General features: G+C 33.3%; 1 protein-coding gene across 1 annotated transcript in view; it reads right to left on the bottom strand.

The window, feature by feature from the left end:
• Positions 1 to 5638: 5638 nt before the first annotated feature.
• Positions 5639 to 24205, bottom strand: part of LOC128201088 (UDP-glucuronosyltransferase 2A3-like) — a 35718-nt gene continuing 17151 nt past the window's right edge. Inside the window, exons 2-3 of the mRNA XM_052896766.1 lie at positions 8692 to 8911; positions 5639 to 5735 (exon numbers count right to left, since the gene is read on the bottom strand). Of these exons, the coding sequence (XP_052752726.1) occupies positions 5639 to 5735; positions 8692 to 8911 (317 nt within the window). The remainder of the gene's footprint in view (positions 5736 to 8691; positions 8912 to 24205) is intronic.

Below are 24205 nucleotides of genomic sequence, written 5' to 3'. Positions count from 1 at the left end.
GAGCGGCCATCTGCATGGCGATCGCAAACTCATTGCAATCGATGCCCACCTTCAGCACCGGTTCTTCTTTCTTCATCGACTGCATCGCTGCTGCTATCGTAGGAATGGCGGCATGTGGGTCAACGTGGCGTGCGTGGTCCCGGTGAAGTGCGTCGCTGCTCGGCTGTGGCGGCGGCGCTCTCGAATCCTCTTCAACGGGTCTCGATGGGACGAACCCCTGACGCTTGCCGGTGACTTCTTCTATCTCTGGTACATGCGGCTCCATCGTGAGTGCTAGCGTGCTTCGATGAACCCAATCTGACGTTCGTTCTCTTCTGACGGTAGCGTCGTCGTCTTCTATTTCCTCGTCGTCTTCCGATTCGGCTTCCAAGGCGGCGACACGTGCAGCAGCCAATTCCACCTCCTTTCGAAGTAGCTCCTCCCGTGCCTTGGCCAGAGCCTTCTTCTTCTGCGAGGCCGTGGTGCGAACCGTGCGTGCCGTGCCGTGCTTCGGTTCCTTCTTCCTTGCTGTCTCCTCTGTCGTTCCTGTGGCTTCGGTAGTCTCCGTGGCTCCTGTGGTCGTCGTATCGCCGGACGTGTTCGTAGTCGATGTGGTGGCGGCGGTAGACGACGTGGCAGCGACAGATGACGTTCTGACAGCCGCAGACGACGTGGTGGCAGCAACGGACGGCGTGGCAGCGACGGACAGCGTTCCGGCGGCCGTAGTCGACGTGGCGGCGGACGTTGTGGTTTCGGTGACGGCGATTTTCTGCTGCGACGACTTCATGTTTCTCGTAGTCGGCATTTCAGCGATCCGGCTTCAGAATGGTCTTCCTCCAGCGATCCGGCTTCTCGATGTACCAACGGTGTTCCTCCAGCAATCCGGCTTCTCGAAGGACCACGATGAACGGTGTGGACTGCCGTTCGGTGAGCATGGACTGTAGGGGCGTTGGTTCAGGCTGGAGTGAAACACAGCGATTACTATTCTGAAGCCTCTGGTACCGTCTGAAGAGAGTATTTTTTCTTCTTGTCCTATTTCTTCTCGAGTGTAGTGCGTCGCTGCCCGGAAGCGAATGCCGCTCGACGGGAGGCGGCCTATCTTTATACCCGCCCGCTCGCACGATAACATTTCCAACTTGCGTTAGCGAATCTGTGCGAGCGGGACGGGGTGAGAGTGAACGAGACGCGTGTCTCTTCAGATCGGTACCCTATAGCGTCTATTTATTTATTACAATTTACAATTTCTTAGTTCTATTTATTGTTACAATTTCTATTTCTATTCGTAGGTAATAATGACAACACGTAAAGAATGCTTTATTTGACTTACACTATAGGTATCTTAAATCTATGTAAATCTATATAAAATAACAGTATACAAACGATTAAACTAGGGACTTAACAACTACAAATTACGATTACATATATACAAATAATGTCGCGAACAATATATATATATATATATATATATATATATATATATATATATATATATATATATATATATATATATATATATATATATATATATATATATATATATATATATATATATATATATATATATATATATATATATATATATATATATATCTGTCACGCCTGTCTCCCATTAGGGTAGGCAGAAACAATGGAACGCCAAATGCTTCGATTCAAACAAACCTCTTTCGCTTCTTCCACATTCATCAATCTTTTCCCGGTTACGGGTACTTTTAATTTGGCCCTTCTTCAGCACGACGCCGAATTTATATATATTCTGTATATTTTCTAACTACCTTTGCGAAGCCAGGGGCGTTACTAGTAATGGATAAACTCAAAACATAATCGCTTTTTTACGATTAATATAGTTTTTTTTTTTTAGACACAATCTTAATTATTATTCTGTTTATCAAATCGCACTAAAATCAACTTATGAAGTCTCCTTGAAGCTCTTTGTACATATTAACTTCCTTTTTGTACTTTGCCATGATGATATTATGAAGTAATTAAAAGAAGTAGAAGTTTAGTGCAGAGTAGTTAGTTATAAAATAATTACTAAATTAATTTTTAATCAATTTAATAATATTTCTTCAAAGCAATAATTTTTTAGTCGTAATTTTATTAAATCTATCTAACCTAATATTTTAATTTAATAGTTTTATGAAATTATTGTTTCAATTAATTATCGTAAACTAAATTTTTAATAATATTGACTTTATTAGAAATTTGGTTAGTTTCATAATAGTCCTTCATATTAGTTTTTAGAATAAAGATTTTACTGCGATATCAAATAAAATTTTTAATAAGAGATAGGTTTAGAGGCGTCTCAGAATTGATTTCATTGAAATAAAATTGTTATGAAAATTTATCTAGCTGTTTCTATGTAAATGTATGTATATATTACTATTTCAACCGTTGACTATCCACTGCTGGATATAAGTCGGGGATTTTGTCAGTAGTTTCCATGCTAGTCAGCAACCGGAATTAACTCTTTGAAGAGGGACGCTGCTGCCCATCCCTTGCCCTTCCTTAGTCACCTCTTGCGAAATTTTGTATGTTTGTCTATACGTTTGTGCACGCTAATACGCTAAAAACAGTTTAACCGATTTCAATGCGGTTTTCACTGAACATTTGGAGTTTGTTTCCATCGGTTCATAAATAAAAAAATTATATCAAAAACATATAAAATAACCGTATAACATATATATAATATATACATTTACATTTGATGAACTACTGCCTATATATATATATATATATATATATATATATATATATATATATATATATATATATATATATATATAAAACAGAAGGCTAATATAATATGAAGACATGAAAAATACATATGAACAACTTTGTAATACTAATTTCAAATATTTGACGCGATTTATAGCGCCTCAGGCGGTCTCCGGCAATGAAAAGGCGTGATCAAATTGCGTAAGATCACGGTTGAAACTCATGCTTTGACTGGAAAAAAGGGTCTTATTCAAAACTCCACCTTCCACTGAATAAAATTTACGTGCAATGATTATGCGGAGATAGCAAATTAGGCAGAGGAAGGAAGCAAATGAACCGAAAATACGATTATTTTGCTGTGAGCATCGCGAAAATTTATACGAAATGTTTGCTGTTATTTAATGACGTCGCATGAGAGCTTAGCACTGAGAAACATAAGCGGACAGCGGATAAAGAATTTAGTTATCTTTTAAAAATGAATCGCTGAATGTGTTGCTAAGCGTAAATCTTGAGAACAGCTGAACCGATTTCGATAATTTTTAGAATATTACTTGAAGTACGAGGATGGTTGTTATGGAGAGAAAATTTTAAAAAAATGCCTGAAAAAGTCTAAAAGCAACACTTTTCTATACTCTATAATACTTAAAATTCAATTTTAACTTTAATACCATACCATAAAGTTTAAGTATTAGTGGAGAGGTTCCGGGAAGGCAAAACAATTGACGTAGCGGGACGTATTTAATAATTTTTAATTTTTGACATAATGTAATTGTTAACTTTTTTCTTTCTGTTTTCTTTTTTTATCTTACTATCTGACCCGGCGTCACGAATATCAGAATAAGTATTAAAAAAAACTTAAAAATTAAAGAATCGAAGTTCGCAGTACGATGTTCGTGGAATCAGCTAGTTGTTAATAAATTAGATTTTGCCAAGGAATCCGTCTTCAAACTTATAATAATAGAATGAATATACAAATAATCAAAGATTGGTCCTACAAAGAATTTGACTTCAATTGTGAACTCATAAAAACTAGTTATTATAAGTTAGTTATTTTTAAGTTATAATAACTGAATTTGATAAATTCCTATGGGAGTAACTTTTAATCCTTTCAAATAAAAAAAAAAACTTTCGAAATCGGTTTAGAACTAATGGAGTTATGAATAACAAACATAAAATATTCAACTAAATTCAGACAAACCTCTTTCTTTTTGAAGTCGGTTGAAAATAGCTAAATAATTGTGTAAGTTATTGTTGTATTGTTTTTATATAATAAGAGCTATTTGTAATATTATAAATTTTAAATTAATAAATTAAAAATTGTGTAATATAGCCACAAAAAAATCAAACGATTGAATAAATTTCTTTTAAAAATCGCTTATAAATAAAACTTTAACATAATCGCTACGCTCATCACAACAATCGTAGCCGCTATTGCCAAATGATGTAAATTAGCATATCTGTGATTCAGGTTGGCCTGCATTTGTTTATTTGTAGCATAATTTGCCACTTTCTTGTTTCACGGAATCTCATTACACTGTTTATGATTGGGTGCTTCAGTTCATTTCTCGTTAATGTCGGAATATTCAATGTGGAAGGTCATTACTTTTATAAAGTAACTCTTTAATTTTGCTTTTGTTTCTCCACTGGTATGAATATTGCATTAGGGTTTTGTGTAAATTAAGATTAAATATATGGACTGCCTTTGTTGTAACAATTTGACTATTCCTTGTATCATATTGTATAAATTAACATTTACCAATGGGTTGACGTTAGCTCGAAATAAAAATTTCATAAGATTTTTTTCCCATTCATTTCCTATTGGAATAGAGAATAAATATTATAAATAAATAATAAAATAAAATAAATAATACAGTAACGGTATATTAAATGATCCTATTCAATATTTGTAACTTTTTTGTCTCACTCTGCGTGTTCTATCGCTTGTACAATGAAGTGTGCTCAGAAAATCGACAGAAAGATTACCCCCATACCTTAGATAAACTAAAGACTACAATTGCATATATATTAAATGAAAAAATACATAGACTACTTTTTTCGAAGTCAGTAAACATATCCCAGTCACACGGACAAACTCACGGGTAAAGCTACTTTCTTATATATATCTCGTAATTACTGTTCACCTATCTTCCTCAAATAATGTCATTTTTGATGTTTAATAAATCAACTTGGTAATTTTTTTATACTTGTCCTATTTAGTTTATATCATTTTTCAATTGACTTGAAAAATGGAAAGTTCTCAATTGTTATATCTGTAGATATGTATCTAAGTTCATTCTATGACAATTTGCATATTTTTTATCGGAAGGGTTTGTTTATATTAATATATATTCTTTATTGCGCTTGTAAAAAACATACAGCGATTAGTTTAACAACTTGTTAACAAGGGTGGGCTTATCTCTGAAAGAGATCTCTTCCAGCCAACCCATGCAGTAAGAGAGAAAATGATTAGCGGGTAATCTCGTGCAGGAAAAGTACAGGAAAAAAGGTATACAAAGTAAATAGGCTACAAATAAAATAAACATACACAAATTGTAAATAACATTTGTACATATGTATAAAAACATGTATAACAAAGTATTTAATGAATTAATAAAGAAAGAAGAAAGGGAAGGGGAATATATATATATATATATAATTTATTATTAACAGCCATTCTGTTTAAACAGTAAACAGTGTAGTATATTTCTTATATCTTAAATAAGTTACAGTATATTTCTATGATAAAAAGAAAAGTTCGATGCAAGACAATAAAAATATAAAAATAGAAACAAAAAAATGAAGGTGTTAAAATTAATTTGAATATAAAAACAAATATTGAAATAAATATTAATGCGATAATAAATAAAATTATAAATAGTTCCACTTCATAATATTCTGCGTGAGACATGTTCGCGGCAGGTGAGCGCAAGTGAGCAGCGCCGTATCAAAGCACGTGCTCCGTCCACCACACAGCGCGCTCTAGTGATGGCTGAGGTTGATCCGACAACCACTTGCGCAGGTTACCGATGTTATGCCGGTAGCTGTAAAAAAGAAAAACAATTCATCAAAATAAAAAACTATGAGAGGCAACAACGGTCTTATTGCTATATATTATTAAATGTGATAATATTGAAGTGTTTTTAAAAATTGACAAGTTTTTGTGAACGAATTTTCTGAAATAATTTATCAATTTTCAATATTCCTGTTTAAAGGGACCTGATAATTTAATATAATAATGACACTAGCTGGTGTAACAGTGTAATATACTGCCTCATTTTTTAGACTCTAAGCACATTGGAATTGACAGCATACAAAGCAGCAGTGAGTAGTTTCAGTTTCAAAGCAATTTCAACGAACTTCAAAAAGAAGGGTGTTCTCAATTTGGTTGTAATTTTTTTTATATTTATTATCTAATGACTCCGTCATTTTTAAACCATTTTTATATCTTAAAGGATATGCTTGCAAAACTTTATCAAAATCAGTTTAGTAGTTTACGCCTAGTGAAGCCTATAAAGATTTCGTTTCTTCCTGTTAATTTGTATTTTAATACTTCAGTACCTATATGTAAGAGTAGCCTCTATCATAACAATTGTTTTGTGATGTGCATAAAAATTTACAATAAGATACCCCAGTCATTTCGTGAAATGTCCTTTGAAATTTTCCGAAGAAAACTACGAAATTGGCTTATTGAAAAATGTTTTTACACGATAAAACAATTTGTAAGTCTGAATGGTAGATTACACTAAGAATGCACTTTATGTAATAATATTCATAATATGACATGTACAATTTTAATGCTTAATAACTATAATATCGACTATTTTTAAACGTTGACATAATTAAACAGTTAAATATAACAATTAATATGTATTTAGAATAATTAATTAGATATACGTATTTGATAAATTTTTACTCTAAAATGTTAGCCACTAACTAACAAAACTAACTAACATGCGCTAAAACAAAATTTGCATGCCTTTAGATAAGACGAAATGTGTAGCTCTGTTACCATTTAAGACCATTTGTACCACATTTCGAGCAAATAAATTATTATTTATTTATTAATTTATTTAGTGATTTACATCATCATCATCATTATCATTATCATATCAGCCATTAATCGTCCACTGCTGAACATAGGCCTCCCCCACGAAGGATTTTTCAATTATTTCCCACGTTTCCTAGGCAGGTTAGCAATCGCACATACGTTTTGGTGATGTTTTAAATGGGGTGTTGCATCTCATTTCTTGACCCTTAAATTCCCTTAGTCGCCTCTTACGAAACCCATGGGAAAGGAAGGGGTGGTCCTTTCTACGCCGAGACTAGACGGCACTACAATATGTATATATTCAATTCAGCTGATTTGTAAATAAAAGTAGGCAAGGAAATTACGTCAATGTACAGCCCACGTGACTGTGTCACTGTTTATTTTAAATGTTAGTATTGAGATCTCTTTGATCAGTTTAATAATAATAATAATAATAATAATAATAATAATAATAATTCTTTATTTAATAACAATTCACACCTAGTTACATCTACTAGCCACCGAACTAGGCTGAACCTGTATCTCAGTGGTTAGTTAAAAACTTCCTTTGACTTAACATAAGACGGTACAATCTAAAACATAAATACACTCATTTGCAATGTTCAATTTACTTTTGGTGCAACATTGTTAAATGTGGGTAGCATCATATTATTTACTTACAATCACGATTAACAGTTTACCCACCTAATGTGCAATATTATTTGCCGGTCATATTAGCAACCACATAAAGTATTGACTTAAGACAAATATTAATAAATTAATTTATATTATAGCATAATATTATTTTAAGCAGAGATAAGTATTGTTAGACATAATATCAAATTTACAATGCGTTTCATTTAGAATAATTCATGAGTACATCTATGTTGTTTTTTTGTTAAGCATTCTATGAGTAATGCAGATGAAATATAATTAATTACTATATATGTGTAAGTAGTGTGTGTGTGTGTGTGTGTGTGTGTGTGTGTGTGTGTGTGTGTGTGTGTGTGTGTGTGTGTGTGTGTGTGTGTGTGTGTGTGTGTGTGTGTGTGTGTGTGTGTGTGTGTGTGTGTGTGTGTGTGTGTGTGTGTGTGTGTGTGTGTGTGTGTGTGTGTGTGTGTGTGTGTGTGTGTGTGTGTGTGTGTTTAGTTTCTTACTAGTAGTAGTAGTAGTGTAGTAGTTTACTTTCTGATCATTTCTCTTTGTCTTTTTTTCTCAATGTCCTCTGCGAAAAGGTCATCTGGAAGAGATTGTTTAGCGATAAGACCGTCTTTTGTATCACTTCTCATTATAATGTACTTTATTTATTATTTCTATTAGTACAATGATGTGTCAATAAATCAATCATTCATTAGTTTTTGACGAAAAATATGACAAAATGACACAAAAGATTCGTCTTTGGTGTCATTTAGAGTTATTTTTTACGAAAAGATGATTTGTATATATTATATTAAAACCCAGCGCGTTATTAAATCTTACGTTTTAGCAGTAAATTTTAGAATTTACCAACACGAGTTGGTAAATGTAAGGATTTTATATATAAGAAAAAATATTTTAAGGACATTCACTAAACCTAGCCTACCTTTTGGATTACGAGTATGAAAACCACGAACTAAACATGTTTCAATATGATATTTGCAAGTGTAGAAATCCAAAAATAAAAAAAAAAAAACAAATCTAAATTTCTAAATGTCAAAAAGTAGTCACAAATTTAACACATGTTTAGAACGTTGTGCTCGAACTTGTTCTCAGAAATATAAACCAGGTAAACTTACGTTTGGTATCCTGACAGGTCCAAAAATATAATCCTTACATTTATCAACTCATATTGGTAATCTTAAGTTTTACTGGCGTAATCTAAGATTTATCAATATACGGGCTTCTATGGTAACATACATAAATACATACATACATGTCTTGATCAACAGTTAGTTGAATTTCAACCAAAAACGATAACATTAGTAATTTACCTTTCATCCTTTAAGACGACTTCGATTATTTTTTTAAATAGCTCAACTGTAGCTGTTTGTATATTAATCACTTCGCCGATTTTATGACATGTACATTTTTCTACGTTGTAAAATTGATCTCCTAATATTGGTATCGCGACTAATGGAACTTCAGCGGCTATAGCTTCATGTGTAGAGTGTATGCCTCCTTGAGTGATGAACAGCTTGACATTGGAATGCCCTGAATAAAATTTATAATTTTATTTTCACTTTTTTACTTTTTGAACTTTTTTGTATATTATGTATACATAATGATAAGTTTTCATAAACATGGTAGTAGGGTTATATCATTCTGGTCAGGTGGTTTGGATTTCGAGTTTCTCTTGGTCATCTTTTAATATGTATTGAGAATGAAAAGAAATTATGACGTACTAGCTTTTATCCGCAACTTCGTTTGGAATTGATATTAATCAGGATAAAGGTGGCTTTCTTCTATTTTTTCTTTTATATTATCCTTCTCCATTCTATATAGTACGTTTATACCAAATTTCATGATGTCTGATTGTGTTATTCCATCCACTTTCACGTTTATAATTTTAGTAAGGACTGTGTACTTACTCTATCGTTACACGAAGAAGGTAGGACCATTATGGTACTACCATCTTATTTAATTTTTATCATGAACATCATCATCATTTTTCTGCCCTTACACCAATTATCTGGGGTCAGCTAATATGATTTTATTCATATTGCATAATGTTTTAGATTTTGCTTTTATGACCAGCTACTTGGGAATGCACTTTTTTATGGTCTCTGGTATGGAAGAAATGATTAAGGGAAAAGGAAGAAGGTTTTCGGGGATGGGTAAAGAAGAAGATATACAGAAGGATAATTTCAGTCATAAACATAAAATATTATTATCGAAATGTTCAAATAACTTATTAAGAAATTCTGGTTGGGGGATCCAATCCAGAACTTTGATATTTCCTGGTAAATTCGAACACTGACGTGTAGTAGGTATTTTTTAATAAATTCACTAAATATATGTTCTCTTTCATTACCCTTTGCTCGATTATATATAGTTGATATTCCGATATTAATTTTGTATTCCAGATTCTGGTGAAGTATATATGATCACTACTGAAAAGATATACCAATATTTAAAAAGCAAGTATATTACTACAGATACATTTATACCTTACCATACTTTCTTATGTCTAATATAATTATGTACTTTAATAAACACATAATTTGAACAGATGCAATATATTAATACATATGGTAGATCGCGTTGACAAATAGAAAGTAACAATATAATACTATCTGATTAGTAATAAATTAGTCCCAATTGAATGACCTCGTTGTAAGTACCTTTTTAGGTAAACGTCCACGTGGTCCTAACTAGAAACTATCTAGTTAATTCTTCATAAATTCTTCACGAGACCTGACATTGACCTTATGCTCATCTATAATTACTCAATTTAAATACATATAGCCAAAACATGTATATATATAAGTATTTTACTTATACTTAACACACTGATAATACATAAAAATGTGACAGAAGTAAATAAATATACAAATGCGAGTTTAACTCTAAAATACTTCTCTTCGAGCAACACCTAAAGTGGAAAGGAGCATCAACGTCAGCGGGTAGAGCGGTGTACAATATTGGACCAATTTTCAAACAAAAAAGAAATAGACTTAAGTTTACACATACAATTTATGATCGGAGAGGATGAAAAGGCAAGTCAGTTAGCCCATCGTGACGAATTCAACGATAAATTAGTCACGATGGTTTCCAGGGGGAACCGCGTGAAGGTCGACCTGATAGATTATATTGATATCAATGGGGACTTACCTCCCCATTACTGTCAATCCCTTACCCCCTTCTGAAGGTATTAGGTACGTTATAATCATTTAAGTGCATAATAAAATATAAGGCCAGATTTATGAAAAGTTCCAATGGGAATGATATACGAGAACTACATAGTTAAAAGCGGGTAACGCAACGGGAAACAGCTAGTCTAATAATAAATTAAGTAATGAAGTTAGAACGTCACAAACCGGTAAACAGCTGAATTATTAGCGTATCTTTTTGCTGAGAGCACATTCTGGTTATGTTTTGTTTCAGAGACACTTTTTGTTTTCACAGTAAACATATCTCATGTATTCTGCGAAACCATGAAATGTAGAACTTCTTGAAGGGCACAAATTTCATTCCGAGCCATCTTTATCTTGCGCGAAATATTTCATACGAAAGTTGTGAAACATTTCGTAGGCCGTACGTATCGTGAACACGATTCTATATCTTGTATAAAAGTTTTTACAGTCAGAAACTTTCAAATTCTGATTTATGGTATAATATTTCCCGTTATCAAGCCGAATGAGATTTTTATTGCCCACATTCGGAATAAAATTGTCTCGCAACAGATAAGGTATCGGCAAAGTGTCTAACCTTGCTATTTTGCGCAGCAATTTCTCAAAATATGTTCTTTTTTTATAGCAACAGTGGAAAATATGTATAAGACCTGCGTGATGATTCTCAGGAATGGAAACACATAAGGGGTACTTTAGATATAACAGTGTATTCAGTGTCGTCCGAGGTGTTGTTTATGTCTATAGGCGACGGTTACCACTTTCGATTTCGTCAGCTTGTTTGCCATTCTAAGTTTCATGAAAAAACTACGAGCAAAAATATAATTGCCTGCAATAACCAATTTTTTTATGATTAAAATAGAATGAAATAGGTAACACCATCTACGCGCGACCTCTACACCATTTTTTCCCCCTTTCCTCCTGAAAACCATCGTGGTTAATTCCTGATCGTCACAATGGGCCAACTGACCTGCCTTTATTTTCATCTCTCACTGGTGCTGGCTTCACAAACACATCAGCGTTCCACTGTCACTCTATTAAAAAAACCATAGGTGGAAATAGGCACATAAAATTCTTTATATTCAATTTTCAATACCACGCAAAATTCGACAGAAGGGATGATAAAGAAGTAACGAATTTATTACATTCATTTCAAATTTTTAAATATATATATATATATATATATATATATATATATATATATATATATATATATATATATATATATATATATATATATATATATATATATATATATTTATTGGCCTTCCTATTATAGACTGCCTTCAGGAACGGTCCTGATAAAAATAGTAGGTATTATATTTTTTTTTTAAAGTAAATTATTTTTATTGTTTATTATAAATTGCATATTTTCAAATACTCAGATAAATAAATTTCTTCACCACCGTCACCAATTTAAACGACAACTGTTTAAATAAATTATGAGTAAAGTCGAAGTTCCTGACGCCATTGTTATATCTTTTAAAATTTTGAGGCTTCTATCTTAAATAACTAGATAGGCGAACGGCCATATTTGTGCGGTAAGCATATACACTGGGGGCATATTGTTAGAATGCTCTTGAAAAGAATAATTTAGTTTTTATATATAAAATTGTCTGCCATGTTGTCCCGACGTAAAATAGACCACTCCTTCCTTTTCTGTAGATATCGTAAGAAGCGACTAAGGGAAAACAAGCGATGGGCAGCAGCGTCCCTTTTAACACATCTCATAACATGCCGTTTCCCACAATTGTTTCGAATTCATTCGGAACTCTTCTTAAGGGGGCATTTGGCACTTAGTATTACATCATCTCGTCTGGTACGTGGCAAAACACAGTGAGTTCATTAATTTCCCGTCACATATATAAATAATTCGCCCATAATTGGGCATTTCATTCAGATGCTGATCTAGTCGGGTGGGTCACATCTGAGTGAACTGCTTAATTAAATTTGCTTTTTTTTTTACTAACATAGTTTGTAAGAAAATTGTTACTAACAAAATGGACCAAATTGTAGTCTGAATAATAAAGTATATTATATTGTATATTATATAAATATATAGATATCTAAATATTTTAACCATTAGTTTAAAACTTGGTATATACGTTTATATGGGCTAGAGATTACTAACAGCTATATAGTTTTTAAAAACGAATTACTGATATAAATATTGGTCATCTATTTAATTAAAGGATTACGAAAAATAATATCTTCTTCTTTAACGTAATATATTGCTTATAAAATAAAATATATGTCAACATTAGATATTGATTGGTAAAATAAGTGATATCTTTTTGTTTTATAAGATATCGAAGTTACTTGCTTGATTACCTATATTTTTGTTTTTGTTTGGGAGCTTTTGTAATTCATTTTTTATGTTCGCAACATAAAACTTTTTTGCATTGCTTATAAAACTATTTAACTTTAGACGAATAAACTTATAATGACAGATAAAAAAAATATATAAGATGAGAAATTCCATTGTGGCGTTCTATTTATCTTCGCAATTTAAATTATGATTTATTTATTTATTTGTTTATCTGTTATAAGTTACAATAACAGTTTGCAAATGGAAATGTACCAAAAGAAAACAATACAAATTTTATCAGTACGCAGTTTGCCAACCTTACATTGTAAACATCGTTTAACAGTAAGTTAGATATAAATGTTATGTCACTTTTATAGATGTACATTACATTACTGATTAGAGTTATGATCCAAACTTATTCCATCTCAAAACTATACAACGACCTCTTAAACCTAATAGTACTCTAATGAAAGTCGAATTTTTCGCTAATTTTGTTATAGAATTGACACATCCGATGAATCGGATTATTTTGTGAGACATTATTATTGGTAGATGAAATACTGAATAGCATATACTATATAGATAGATAGATAGATAGATACTCTTTATTGTTTCCTCCAAAAGATTACAATAGTAAGTAATTATATATAGCAATAATACTAAAAGTATGTAAAAATATACATAGTTTTTACATACTTTTTCCCGGTCAATAAACATATCCCAGTTACGCGATCGAAGTCGAGGATAAAAGCTAGTTTCATATAAAATAATATACAATTCTACAGTCTACAACGGGCAAAAGCCACTAAAAGATACTACAGCTAAACTACTGCATTACGTTCTCTCTTAGTAGTTCGTGACATATTATACCTCGTTGGGTAAAGTGCGGTTTCATTTCATTTATTTTGCGTTTCTCTTATAAATACAGTAATAATAATATATAATAAATCTTTATTTATCACCCATAAGGAATACTATACAGTATATAACTATTTAGGATTTCGTTTAAAAAATATTATTTCTTGTAAGAGTCTGGAATCTGATTTAGGTCGAAACCTGTACTACAGTACTCCAGGCTCTCTCCAGGGTCTTACATTACGAGTACATTATTGTAGATCTAATTATTATATCAATACAGTTATTGTGAGGTAAGTATTTTTGGTATTTTTATTTTAGAGACGAATGTGTGAAGAATATGTTTACCTATTTCTGTATACCTCTCCCTACGTAGTGAATGTGTATGTGTGCGTGCGTGTGTGCATGATGAGTGCATGTTTCTCTCTCTCTCTCTCTCTCTCTCTGTGTGTGTGTGTGTGTGTGTGTGTGTGTGTGTGTGTGTGCTCGTGCACATGAGACGGTGTTTTATATAGTGTTTTAGTTTGGAGTTTTGGATTAAGGTTTATTTTAGAATTAATAACAAACTTCCACATTGATCATACAGCAATGTTAGTAGCCAATTGGTTATTTTTTCTAGAGTAGATGGACAGCTTCTTGTTCACCTTGTTGTACATATACGGACCCAAGAATCAATAGAATCTTTGTGAAAAGATTGTTCCAAATTTACATGTTTGCTTACAGATAGAGTATGTTTTACATTTTATTAATAATTGTGGGTCATATTCCATTTGGCTTAAGCACGCTGGTAAATATAAAGAGTTGGTGAATTATTAATATTTCGCATGATTTATACAATTATTTTGTAGGATATACTAATAGTCGAAAAGTTGAAACTTTTAGAATCGTCCTCTGTACTACTTCAAGTGGCTTCAGAATGACTTTTGGAGACACTCGCCATATCGAAATACCATAAGTAAATAAACATTAACATAGTGTTAGGTAAATTATTCTTATTAGTTTCTTGTCTACAGCATGACAGCGTCATTTAATAACCACTATAAGTTTGCTATATAACGTAAGTTAACAATTAATTAAAATTATATTAGTTGCTGTAAGAAGTTATTTATATTGGGATAGATTTGTTAAGAATCTAGCTGTATTTTAGATCGGAAAAAAAAAACTAAAACAGTGATTTTAATTATAATAATAGATTTTATTTTACAAAACAAAAAACAACTTCAGACGTCGCTAAAGCTGTTATTTTATTTAAAAAAACAACTAACTACTGAGCCGATATTGATGAAATTTCGTTTCAAATAAAGAAAAATAAATTTTTGTTCATAATTGATAGAGTTATCATTTCTTTGTTTATTCATTCGTTAGTTCCTTCTTTTGTTTGTTTATTTATTTAATAATTATAAAATACTAACAGTAAAACTAGTTAAAATTGGCTTATATTTTAATTTATGCACAATGGGAAACGTTTTTTAGAATCATAAATACTATTACAACTATCGCTTCTATAAAACATTACCATAGTCTTCAAGTGACATATAAGGGATACCATGGGTATATTCTGTTATGTCCATGGTACTGTTTATAATTATAGGTAACAGTCAGTCAAGTGAGCCATCTGATGGAAAATGGCAACTGCTTGTTTGCCGTTCTAAGTATCTTAAAAACTCCTATAGGTCTTTATACAAAATCATAACATATTTAATGTTATCATTATAGACATAGTCGAGGGATGGGCAGCAGTGTCACTCTTACAAGGCCTAACTGCGGTCGCTAACCCGCCTGCCAAACGTGACAACTAATGTCAAAACTTGCCTTATAGATAAATAGAGACTCTTTATTGTTTCCATCAAAAGATTACAATAGTAAAACTTATTATAGATATAAATATTCAACAAACAAACAATAAACCCCTTATGGAGAAGGCTTATGTCCAGCAGTGGACAGTTAATGACTGAAATGATGATGATGATGATTATAGACATAGGCTAACAATTTTTGTTGAAGAATCATTTGCAAGGTTTAACCTAAACACATGATATATACAATGGCTGGACAAGTTCTAGATTGAATGTAGATTGAAGATGCATTTTATGCGCGACAGTTTGGTTTTTTAAAAAGATGGCTAAAAAAATTGCGGCTTTAGCTATAAATTTAGAAAAAACAAAGCGCGAGGTTTTTTTATACTACTAAGGTGGCAAACAAGCATACGGCTCACCTGATGGTAAGTGGTTACCGTAGCCTATGAACACCTGCAATACCAGAGGTAATACCTCAGCGTGCGTTGCTGACCCTGAAGAAACTTTTTTATCCCCTTTTTGAAGAACCCCATGCTGGAGTCTCTTGGGAAAACCCCGGCAGGGAGCTGATTCCACAACCTGAGTGTTCGTGGGAGGAAACATCTCTGAAACCGCGCAGTACGCGACCATTGGGGCTGTAGGACATGAGGATGAACTCCCTGTCGATGGCGAGCCGTATAATGGTAGAAAGCAGCTGTGGGCATCATATTGAACAATTCCTCTGAGCACAATTCAAAACCTAAACTTGCGAAGTCTTGGACGATGACCTATGCCAACTAGACTTTACGTCGCCTATATTTACTTAGAAATAAAGCAAATAAAATCACTTTGATGTCACACAATAAGGATGGTACCGACATCATGACCCAAAAGTTCCAGAATATTAAATTTTCTTATTCAACATAATTAAATTAGGTTTTATCGAAAAAAACTTAAAGGAAACGACGCCTTGAATTTACAAGCGCCTCTAAAATGGGATTAAGCATTTTTTAAATGTATAACAAGGCCGTAAAATAAAGATTTTTAATAATTATAATGATCATTACTTTCTTTGATCACTTATATATATTTCATTCGCATCCTATCCTGGGGGGGGGGGGGTTGCCAGTAGTTGCCACGTTTGGCAGGCGGACTGGTAATCGCTGTTAGACTTTGGAGATGCTTTAAAAGGAACGGAGCTATCCATTCCTCGCCCTCCCTTAATCGACTTTTAAGACACTTACGGGTAAAGAAGGAATGACCTATTCTATGCATATTCTATTCTGTGGTTCCCATACGGCGATGCATCTTAGACCCCTAAAAAAAACACGAGGAATCATTCGTGAGTTACCAACTCTTACGACATAGGGGGAAAGGGATTGTTAGTAATATACCCAACAAGGTCGACCTCCTCGTTCTCACTGGTTCTCACTGGAAACTATCATGGTTAATTCCTGATGAATTCATCATGATGGGCTAACTGGCCTGTTTTCATTCTCATCTATCACCCTTCACTGGTGCTCCGCCAGCGTATCCCGTTAGCGCAGGCGGGGTTACCATACCATTTTCACTCATCAAAAAAACCCTTACGACATAATGATTTCAAGTACTGTCATGTATACACAAAAGTTGTTATCACAGATTTACATATTACAAAACAGGCTTGTTAATAATAGAGTCATTGTCCGTTATATTCCAAAGAGCCAGTACTCCCACCTTGGAGTTGGCTCGCTTTTCAGCCCACGTGAAGTTGGCTCAGCGTTTTCGTACCTCCAACCGGGATTATCTAAATCCTCGCTGACGTGAACTCGCAGATAATCGCATAGCGTTGGGTATTCACGGTGAAATTTGCCTCGCGTTATTTCAGGATCAATGCAATACGCTGGTTTGCGTGGATGTTTGGATTAACCCGCAGACAATTTAATTCGTACGCTTGTTATGTGAAATTATTAATTTATTAATATATATATAGTATTTTGTCCGCTACTTCGTACTTCTGGATTTCAGAAGTATCAAAACTAAGTACTTAGGTCATTTCTAGAAAGCAGATCAATATAAAACATACACCAATTTTGAAATTATACCTTTATAAATATATCAGTGGAAATTTCATTCGATTTTGTATAATAGTTTTTATGTGATGGAGGTATAAACCTACAGACAGATAGACAAAATCTTTAAAAAAATATTGTTTAGTCTTCTATTCATCATCATCATCATCATATCAGCCATTAACTGTTCAGTGCTGAACATAGGCCTTCTCCATAAGAAAGGTTTTACTAGTAGTTGCCACGCTTGGCAGGCGGATTGGCAACCACAGTCACTTCCAATGTTTTAAAAGGAACACTTTCATCATCAACATCCTGCATTTGTTCATCCCCCGACCATTAAATTTCTATAGTCACCTCTTACAACATCAACGGGAATGGAATGGGTGCCCAATTCCATGGCAGGGAAACAGCTCTAAATGATGCCCGAAATAACCTGGCTGCAATAAAGAAACAAGCAAAATGAACCACGTTAGAAACATATGGAATGCAGGTATGAATGGGATGGATGATTGGGAAGGATAAATGACAATATAAAAATATTACTGATTAAAAAATCGAAAAAGATAAAATTAATATCCGGGTTTGTTGGTTATTTTCTTTTGTTTCGTATAATAATATGTTTATAATAACTTGGCGTTCATTTAATTTTAAAAAATTAAAAAAGTGTTTTTTTTTTATAATGATATAGCAAACAAGCTGACGACCCACCTGATAAAAAATCGGCTGTGTTTTTATTTACGTATGACAAACTCAAAAATTACTCAAAATATTTGAAAATTTCTTTCACCTATAAAAAGCTACATTATCAAATAGTAACAGGCTATATATAGTATTATCGAAAAATCTACCTTCTGCGAAACTGGATCGGAACCGTAATAAACATATATGTTTATCGCTTATTAGTAAGTGGTATCGCCGTATGGTTCCGGCATAGAATAAGCCACCCCTTCCTTTCCCGTGGGTGTCGTAAGAGTCGACTAAGGGAGAGCTAGGGATGGGCAGCAGCGTCCCTCTTAAAACAAGGCTTATAGAGATTAATTAATAAAATTAATACAGATTTTTTACTAACAAATAATTATTTCTTTAAATTGAGCAATTAAAAAATAATATTTATATCTTTTAACACATAATAAATAGTTATAAATTAGAAAGAAAGAAAGAAAAAAAAACTTTATTTTACAAGAAATATGCGACGGCACCCACACAGGGGTTAAAAAAAAACCATATATTAAGAATTATAATAAAGAAACAACACAAAAAAATATTTATAAAAAAAAATATATAAAATTAAAAAAGAAAAATAAAACGATTCGTATTATAACAATTTCATCAAAAATGAGTGTGTGTGTGCGTGCGTCGCAATACATGCAAAATGAGGCGTATGCTCAGCATTATGCTGTAGTGTCAGGGACACTACAGCATAATAATTAGTCATTCGTATGATCCCGGCGTAGGATGGGCTATTCATTCCTTTCTCGTAAGTGTCGTAAGAAGAAACAATAGTCAAGGAAAGGGCAGGATCGGCTCTCTTTAAACATTACCGAAACTTAACTGCGGTTGCCAACCCTAATACTAAGCGTGGCAACTACTGGCAAAACTCCCCTTATGGGAAAGGCTTACGTCCAGCAGTGGACAGTTAACGGCTGAAATAATATTAATAATAAACATGTATCAAATGATTATTGCACAGTCATACTATTTACTTGTAAAAGAAATATCATGTGACAGTCAACACACATATCCAGTGAACAATTTTATCGCTGACTCAGTCCGCTCTCGTTATAAGTTCCTAAGATCAATAAACCGTTCGTTAACTAAACGCTGCAGTAACTATTCCTAACATAATATTTGGACGTTATTAACATTTACTAGTATTTCTGAGAAGTGGAACACAATAAGCTGAGAAATCCGCATGGATAAGCATTTTATCATGTTTATTATTGTCATTAATTATTCAATATTGTTAATATACCCATACAACTTGTATATTAATTAGATTGATAATGAAATTATTAATGAGAAACAAATACTCATGAATAATGAGAAACAAATTCAAAAAGTTATAGTATTCTTTATCCAAACGTTGCAGTAACTATTCCTAGCATATTATTTAGATGCTATTAATTTTTACTAGTATTTCTGAGAAGTGGAAAACAACAAGCTGAGAAATCTGCATGGATGGGCATTTTATAATGTTTATAAAACATTTATACAATAAATAATAATTATTCACTAATATTTGTTCAATAATATAAATATACTCGTACAACCTGTATATTAGATAGATACTCTTTATTGTTTCCTCCATAGAATTACTAGTAAACTTATTATACATACAAACAATTATAATAAAATATTACACTGAGAAAACAATGGGCGCTCTTATCGCTAAGAGCGATCTCTTCCTGACAACCTATTAATTGGATTGTAGATGAAATTATTTATGAGAAACAAATACTCATGAATAATGGGAAACAAATATAAAAAATTATAGCCGCAATATTTATTTTATGCAATCGTCATTATCCGCTATGGTATTCTCAGAGTTAAGACCAATGATATTGATGAAAATTCTATAGCCATTTAGTCCTAAAGATTTATATATATCGAAACACATAAAGTATCTGTATGCATATTATGCATAGTTAATTTATATATACATAATTAAATATAAATAATATAAATGCCGTTGCCATGTGGTCCCGGCATAGAATAGGCCACCCCTTCCTTTCCTGTCATGAGAAGCGACTAAGGAAACTTAATGGTTGAGCGAGAGGCATCATCCCTCCTAAAACAGCACCAAAGCCTAACTGTGGTTGCCAACCCACCTACCAAGCATGACAACAACTACTGTCAAAGCTCCTCTTCTGGGGAAGGCGTATGTTCAGCAGTGAACAGTCGTAAGGTTAAATTGAAAAATAATAATGATTCAAAATTCTTAGGAATATGTTTGAAAGAACAATGTAAACAGTGCATAATGACTTGTAATGATGCTTACTTAACGGATTACCTTGATTTATATCCATGTGTAGACTTAATGATTCAGGAATGGGCAGCAGTATCCCTCTTAAAACATCACCAGAGGCTAACTGCAGTTACCAATCAGCCTGCCGAGCATTGCATCTACTAGCAAAACTCCCCTTATGGGAAAGACCTATGTTCAATAGTGGACAATTAATGTCTGATATAACAGATATAAAAAAAATTACAATACAATTTACATCTGCATTTTGTTTTGTACGTTGCCAATAAATCTTTAATTCATCCGTTTATACATAGCTAAAAATGATTTTCCCTTACCCTCATCTCTTCGGAAATTGGGTAAAAATAAATAAAGATGCACTCACTGTCCGCATTAAGGCTCAGATGGCACCGGGAGTCGTTATTTCGCGGGATGGCAGATCGTAAATCGGCCTAAATTTATGAGGAAGGCTGTAACGAAATTCTCATTTAAATAAAATTGCAATCCGTTTCGGAGTTGATAAAAAAGTGACTATAATTGAATGGACATTAAATTGATTATTCCGGCTGTATTAGGTGTTCGCAGATTTGGATTTGAATGATGGTGCTTTTAAAAATAAATTTAGAAGCAGCTGGGAGGGCGAACTGCGTTTGAAAAATGTGAGAAAAATCGTTATAAGAAGTTCCACCAAATATACATGTTGTATTACAACCGATGGGGAAGAAAGATTTTTGAGTGGCGACCGCGTTCGGGCAAACGTAATGTAGGACGAACCCCCATGATGGAGATCCAGATGGAGTGACGACCTGAAATGCATTGCAGAGAGTCAGTGGAGGCAGGTGGCTCAGGACTGTTCTTTATGGCAGTGTATGAGGAAGACTTATGTCTAGCAGTGGACGGATAATGGCTGGAATGACGATTACGTGTGTGTGTGTGTGTGTGTGTATTATAAAATAAGTATATTAAAAATATGAAAGTGATTTTTTAATACCTTATAGCGCTTTGATAGCTTAATTAATCACTGTGAAATTTGATATAAAATATATCTTTTTTTTATTATAATACATTTATGTACATAATATAGAGTTGTTACAATGTTCTTATAAAGAGTAGATGATCCTTGTTTGGGAATAACAAAATTTAAACGATAGGTGGCTTAATATACATGCATTAATATCAATGTAATTTAATTAGTTTTACAAATAACTGCTCGTTTAATATATGTATATAATACATGTCTTACATGGGATGGAGAAGGATGTAAGGATAGCCTACTTTTTACAAAGGTAAAAATAATACAAAATACACGGTCAGAGGGTTAACGCACAGTGACAAACACTACGAAAACAGAACGAAAGGATTTTTGAAAATTTCAACTTAAAGGTCAAACACGACACTAACCATGAAAAGCCGAAGGCAGCAGCTAGTCACTTCTAATACTATTCTAGACTCTTTAAAATTCCAGCAAGTAATTGCTATTATTTTCTGAAACAAATGTGTATCTTTTAATTTTCTAGAAACATGAAACATTTTCTTTACAATAGTGTATTTGTAAAGGACTTAGATATACATTCTACAAAGGAAATTGTCTAGCCTTCTGAATATATGGGACAAACCAAGGTGACAGTTTGAAGAAGGTAAGGTTATGACTCGGGATCAGGGAGCTATTTAGTATCTTCGCAAATAAATGGAAGTCAAACGTGATCTGGCTGACTTTCAATCATTGTCATTTATATAGAAAATATTACAAAGTATTATTTTAAACGTTGACATTAAAATCTGATATTTTTAATCACTATACCTATCTAATTGCTGAACAAGCATTTCTTACAAATAGATATAACCACATACGCAAATAGTTTTACAAAATAAAATATCTTTTGCATATATCACACTGCCATCTAACCCCAAACTAAGCAGAAGTTGTTTTATGTGTATTTTTTTTAATGGGCGAAAATAGAATGATAATCCCGCCTGCGCTATCGGTATACGCTGGCGGGGCACCAGTGATAGATAGGTGAGGATGAAGGTAGGTTAGTCGGCCCATCGTGAAGAATTCAACAACAATTAATCGTGATGGCGTCCAAGGGGAACCGCCTGAAGGTCGATCTGATATTCTTTTTTGTTTTTTTTTTTATACAACTTAGAATGGCAAACAATCTGACGGCCCATCTGATGGAAAGTGGTAACCGTCGCCTATAGACATGAGCGGTACCATGGACATAACAGAGTATACTGTTTCGCCCATGATACCCCCCATGCGTTGCCATTCTTGAGGACTCAGGTGTTATTCCTCTGTACCCAGTAAATTCACACCATATTCCACTCTTCAAACTGAAACACAGCCATGCAAACACAACTGCTTCACGGTTGAAACACAAATGGGACAGAGCAATCGACTTTTGTACAAAGTCTCCCTCTGATATTGTGTATTGCTAGCAATGGGGCTTTTCAAACCCATTACTAATAATCCCTTTCCCACCGTATTATGTGTACTAGACAATTAATTATATACATTATACATATATTATATGAATTTCTCAAGTATTGCGTTATATTTTTCTCTATTCAAAAATGCACCGCCTACGTATTTCTCAGTTTGACCAATGGTTGACTGATAGAGAACACCGTCCGGTGTTAAGTCCGTCAAATGTACATAGAATTTTACTGTGCATTAAAGTTTAAATAAATATGTATACTTCATAAATTAATTAAATTTGATAACAATATATTTCTGGGTATTTTTTTTAAATGGCGAGCACAAAAGCTCTCGGATAGTTCGCAGTGTCACAGGTTTTTCTGCTTAAAAAGCTCGTCTTTCAATAATAATAATAATAATAATAGGTAGATATTTATTAAAATAAATTAAAGAAGAGAATGCCTACTCCCCATTTGATATCTCATTCCAGACGCCAGCCCATAAGGTACAAAGAACCCGTAATCTGTGGGTAATACTTCCTGACATAGAAACCAGAGCGGAACTGCCTCGAGACACGAAGAGCGAAAAGGACTATACAACTAATAGAATTACATAAATATGTTATTTCATAAATATGTACAAGGGCCAGAGAAGTAATTATTGGTATTAGCAACCGCATTGCTAGCAATATATCTTATCAGGTTGACCTCCTCGCGGTTCCTCCTTAAATCCATCATGATGGGGAAAGGGATTGTTAGTAATGGAGACTGAAAATCCCATTGCTAGCAATATACCCAAACAGGTTGACCTCCTCGCGGTTTTCCCTGGAAATTATCATGGTTAATTCCAGATGAATTCATCATAATGGGCTAACTGGCTTGTTTTCATTCTCATCTATCACCCTTCACTGGTGCTCCGCCAGCGTATCCCGTTAGCGCAGGCGAGGTTACAATACCATTTTCACCCAACAAAAAAAAATTCATCGTGATTAATGTATTTTTCTCTCTTTTCAATAATTTTGAACTGAGCAAAAATCGAAGTATAAACACATTTGTATTGACAAAAGTATCTACATTTTAAAAAGTCTTCAAAACGTCCTTTGCTGAAATTTTTATTACCTCCCAAATTTTCCTCGCTCTCTGCATAGCGAGAGTTAGCCTAAATCCGTCCTTGGGCGAAAACTTTTGTAATTTCGAACATTGAACTTCTCTTTTTGCCAGATTTGTTACACACGTGTATATTTCTCAGTATTCGACCATTGAAACTGGACCTCTTTTCCCACAGAAA

Source organism: Galleria mellonella, unplaced genomic scaffold (assembly GCF_026898425.1).
Source record: "Galleria mellonella isolate WM207_F2 unplaced genomic scaffold, CSIRO_AGI_GalMel_v1 utg332, whole genome shotgun sequence".
Classification (NCBI taxonomy): domain Eukaryota; kingdom Metazoa; phylum Arthropoda; class Insecta; order Lepidoptera; family Pyralidae; genus Galleria; species Galleria mellonella.
The sequence above is the reverse complement of the archived record's forward strand: the minus strand, read 5'-3'. Positions and strand labels throughout refer to the sequence as shown.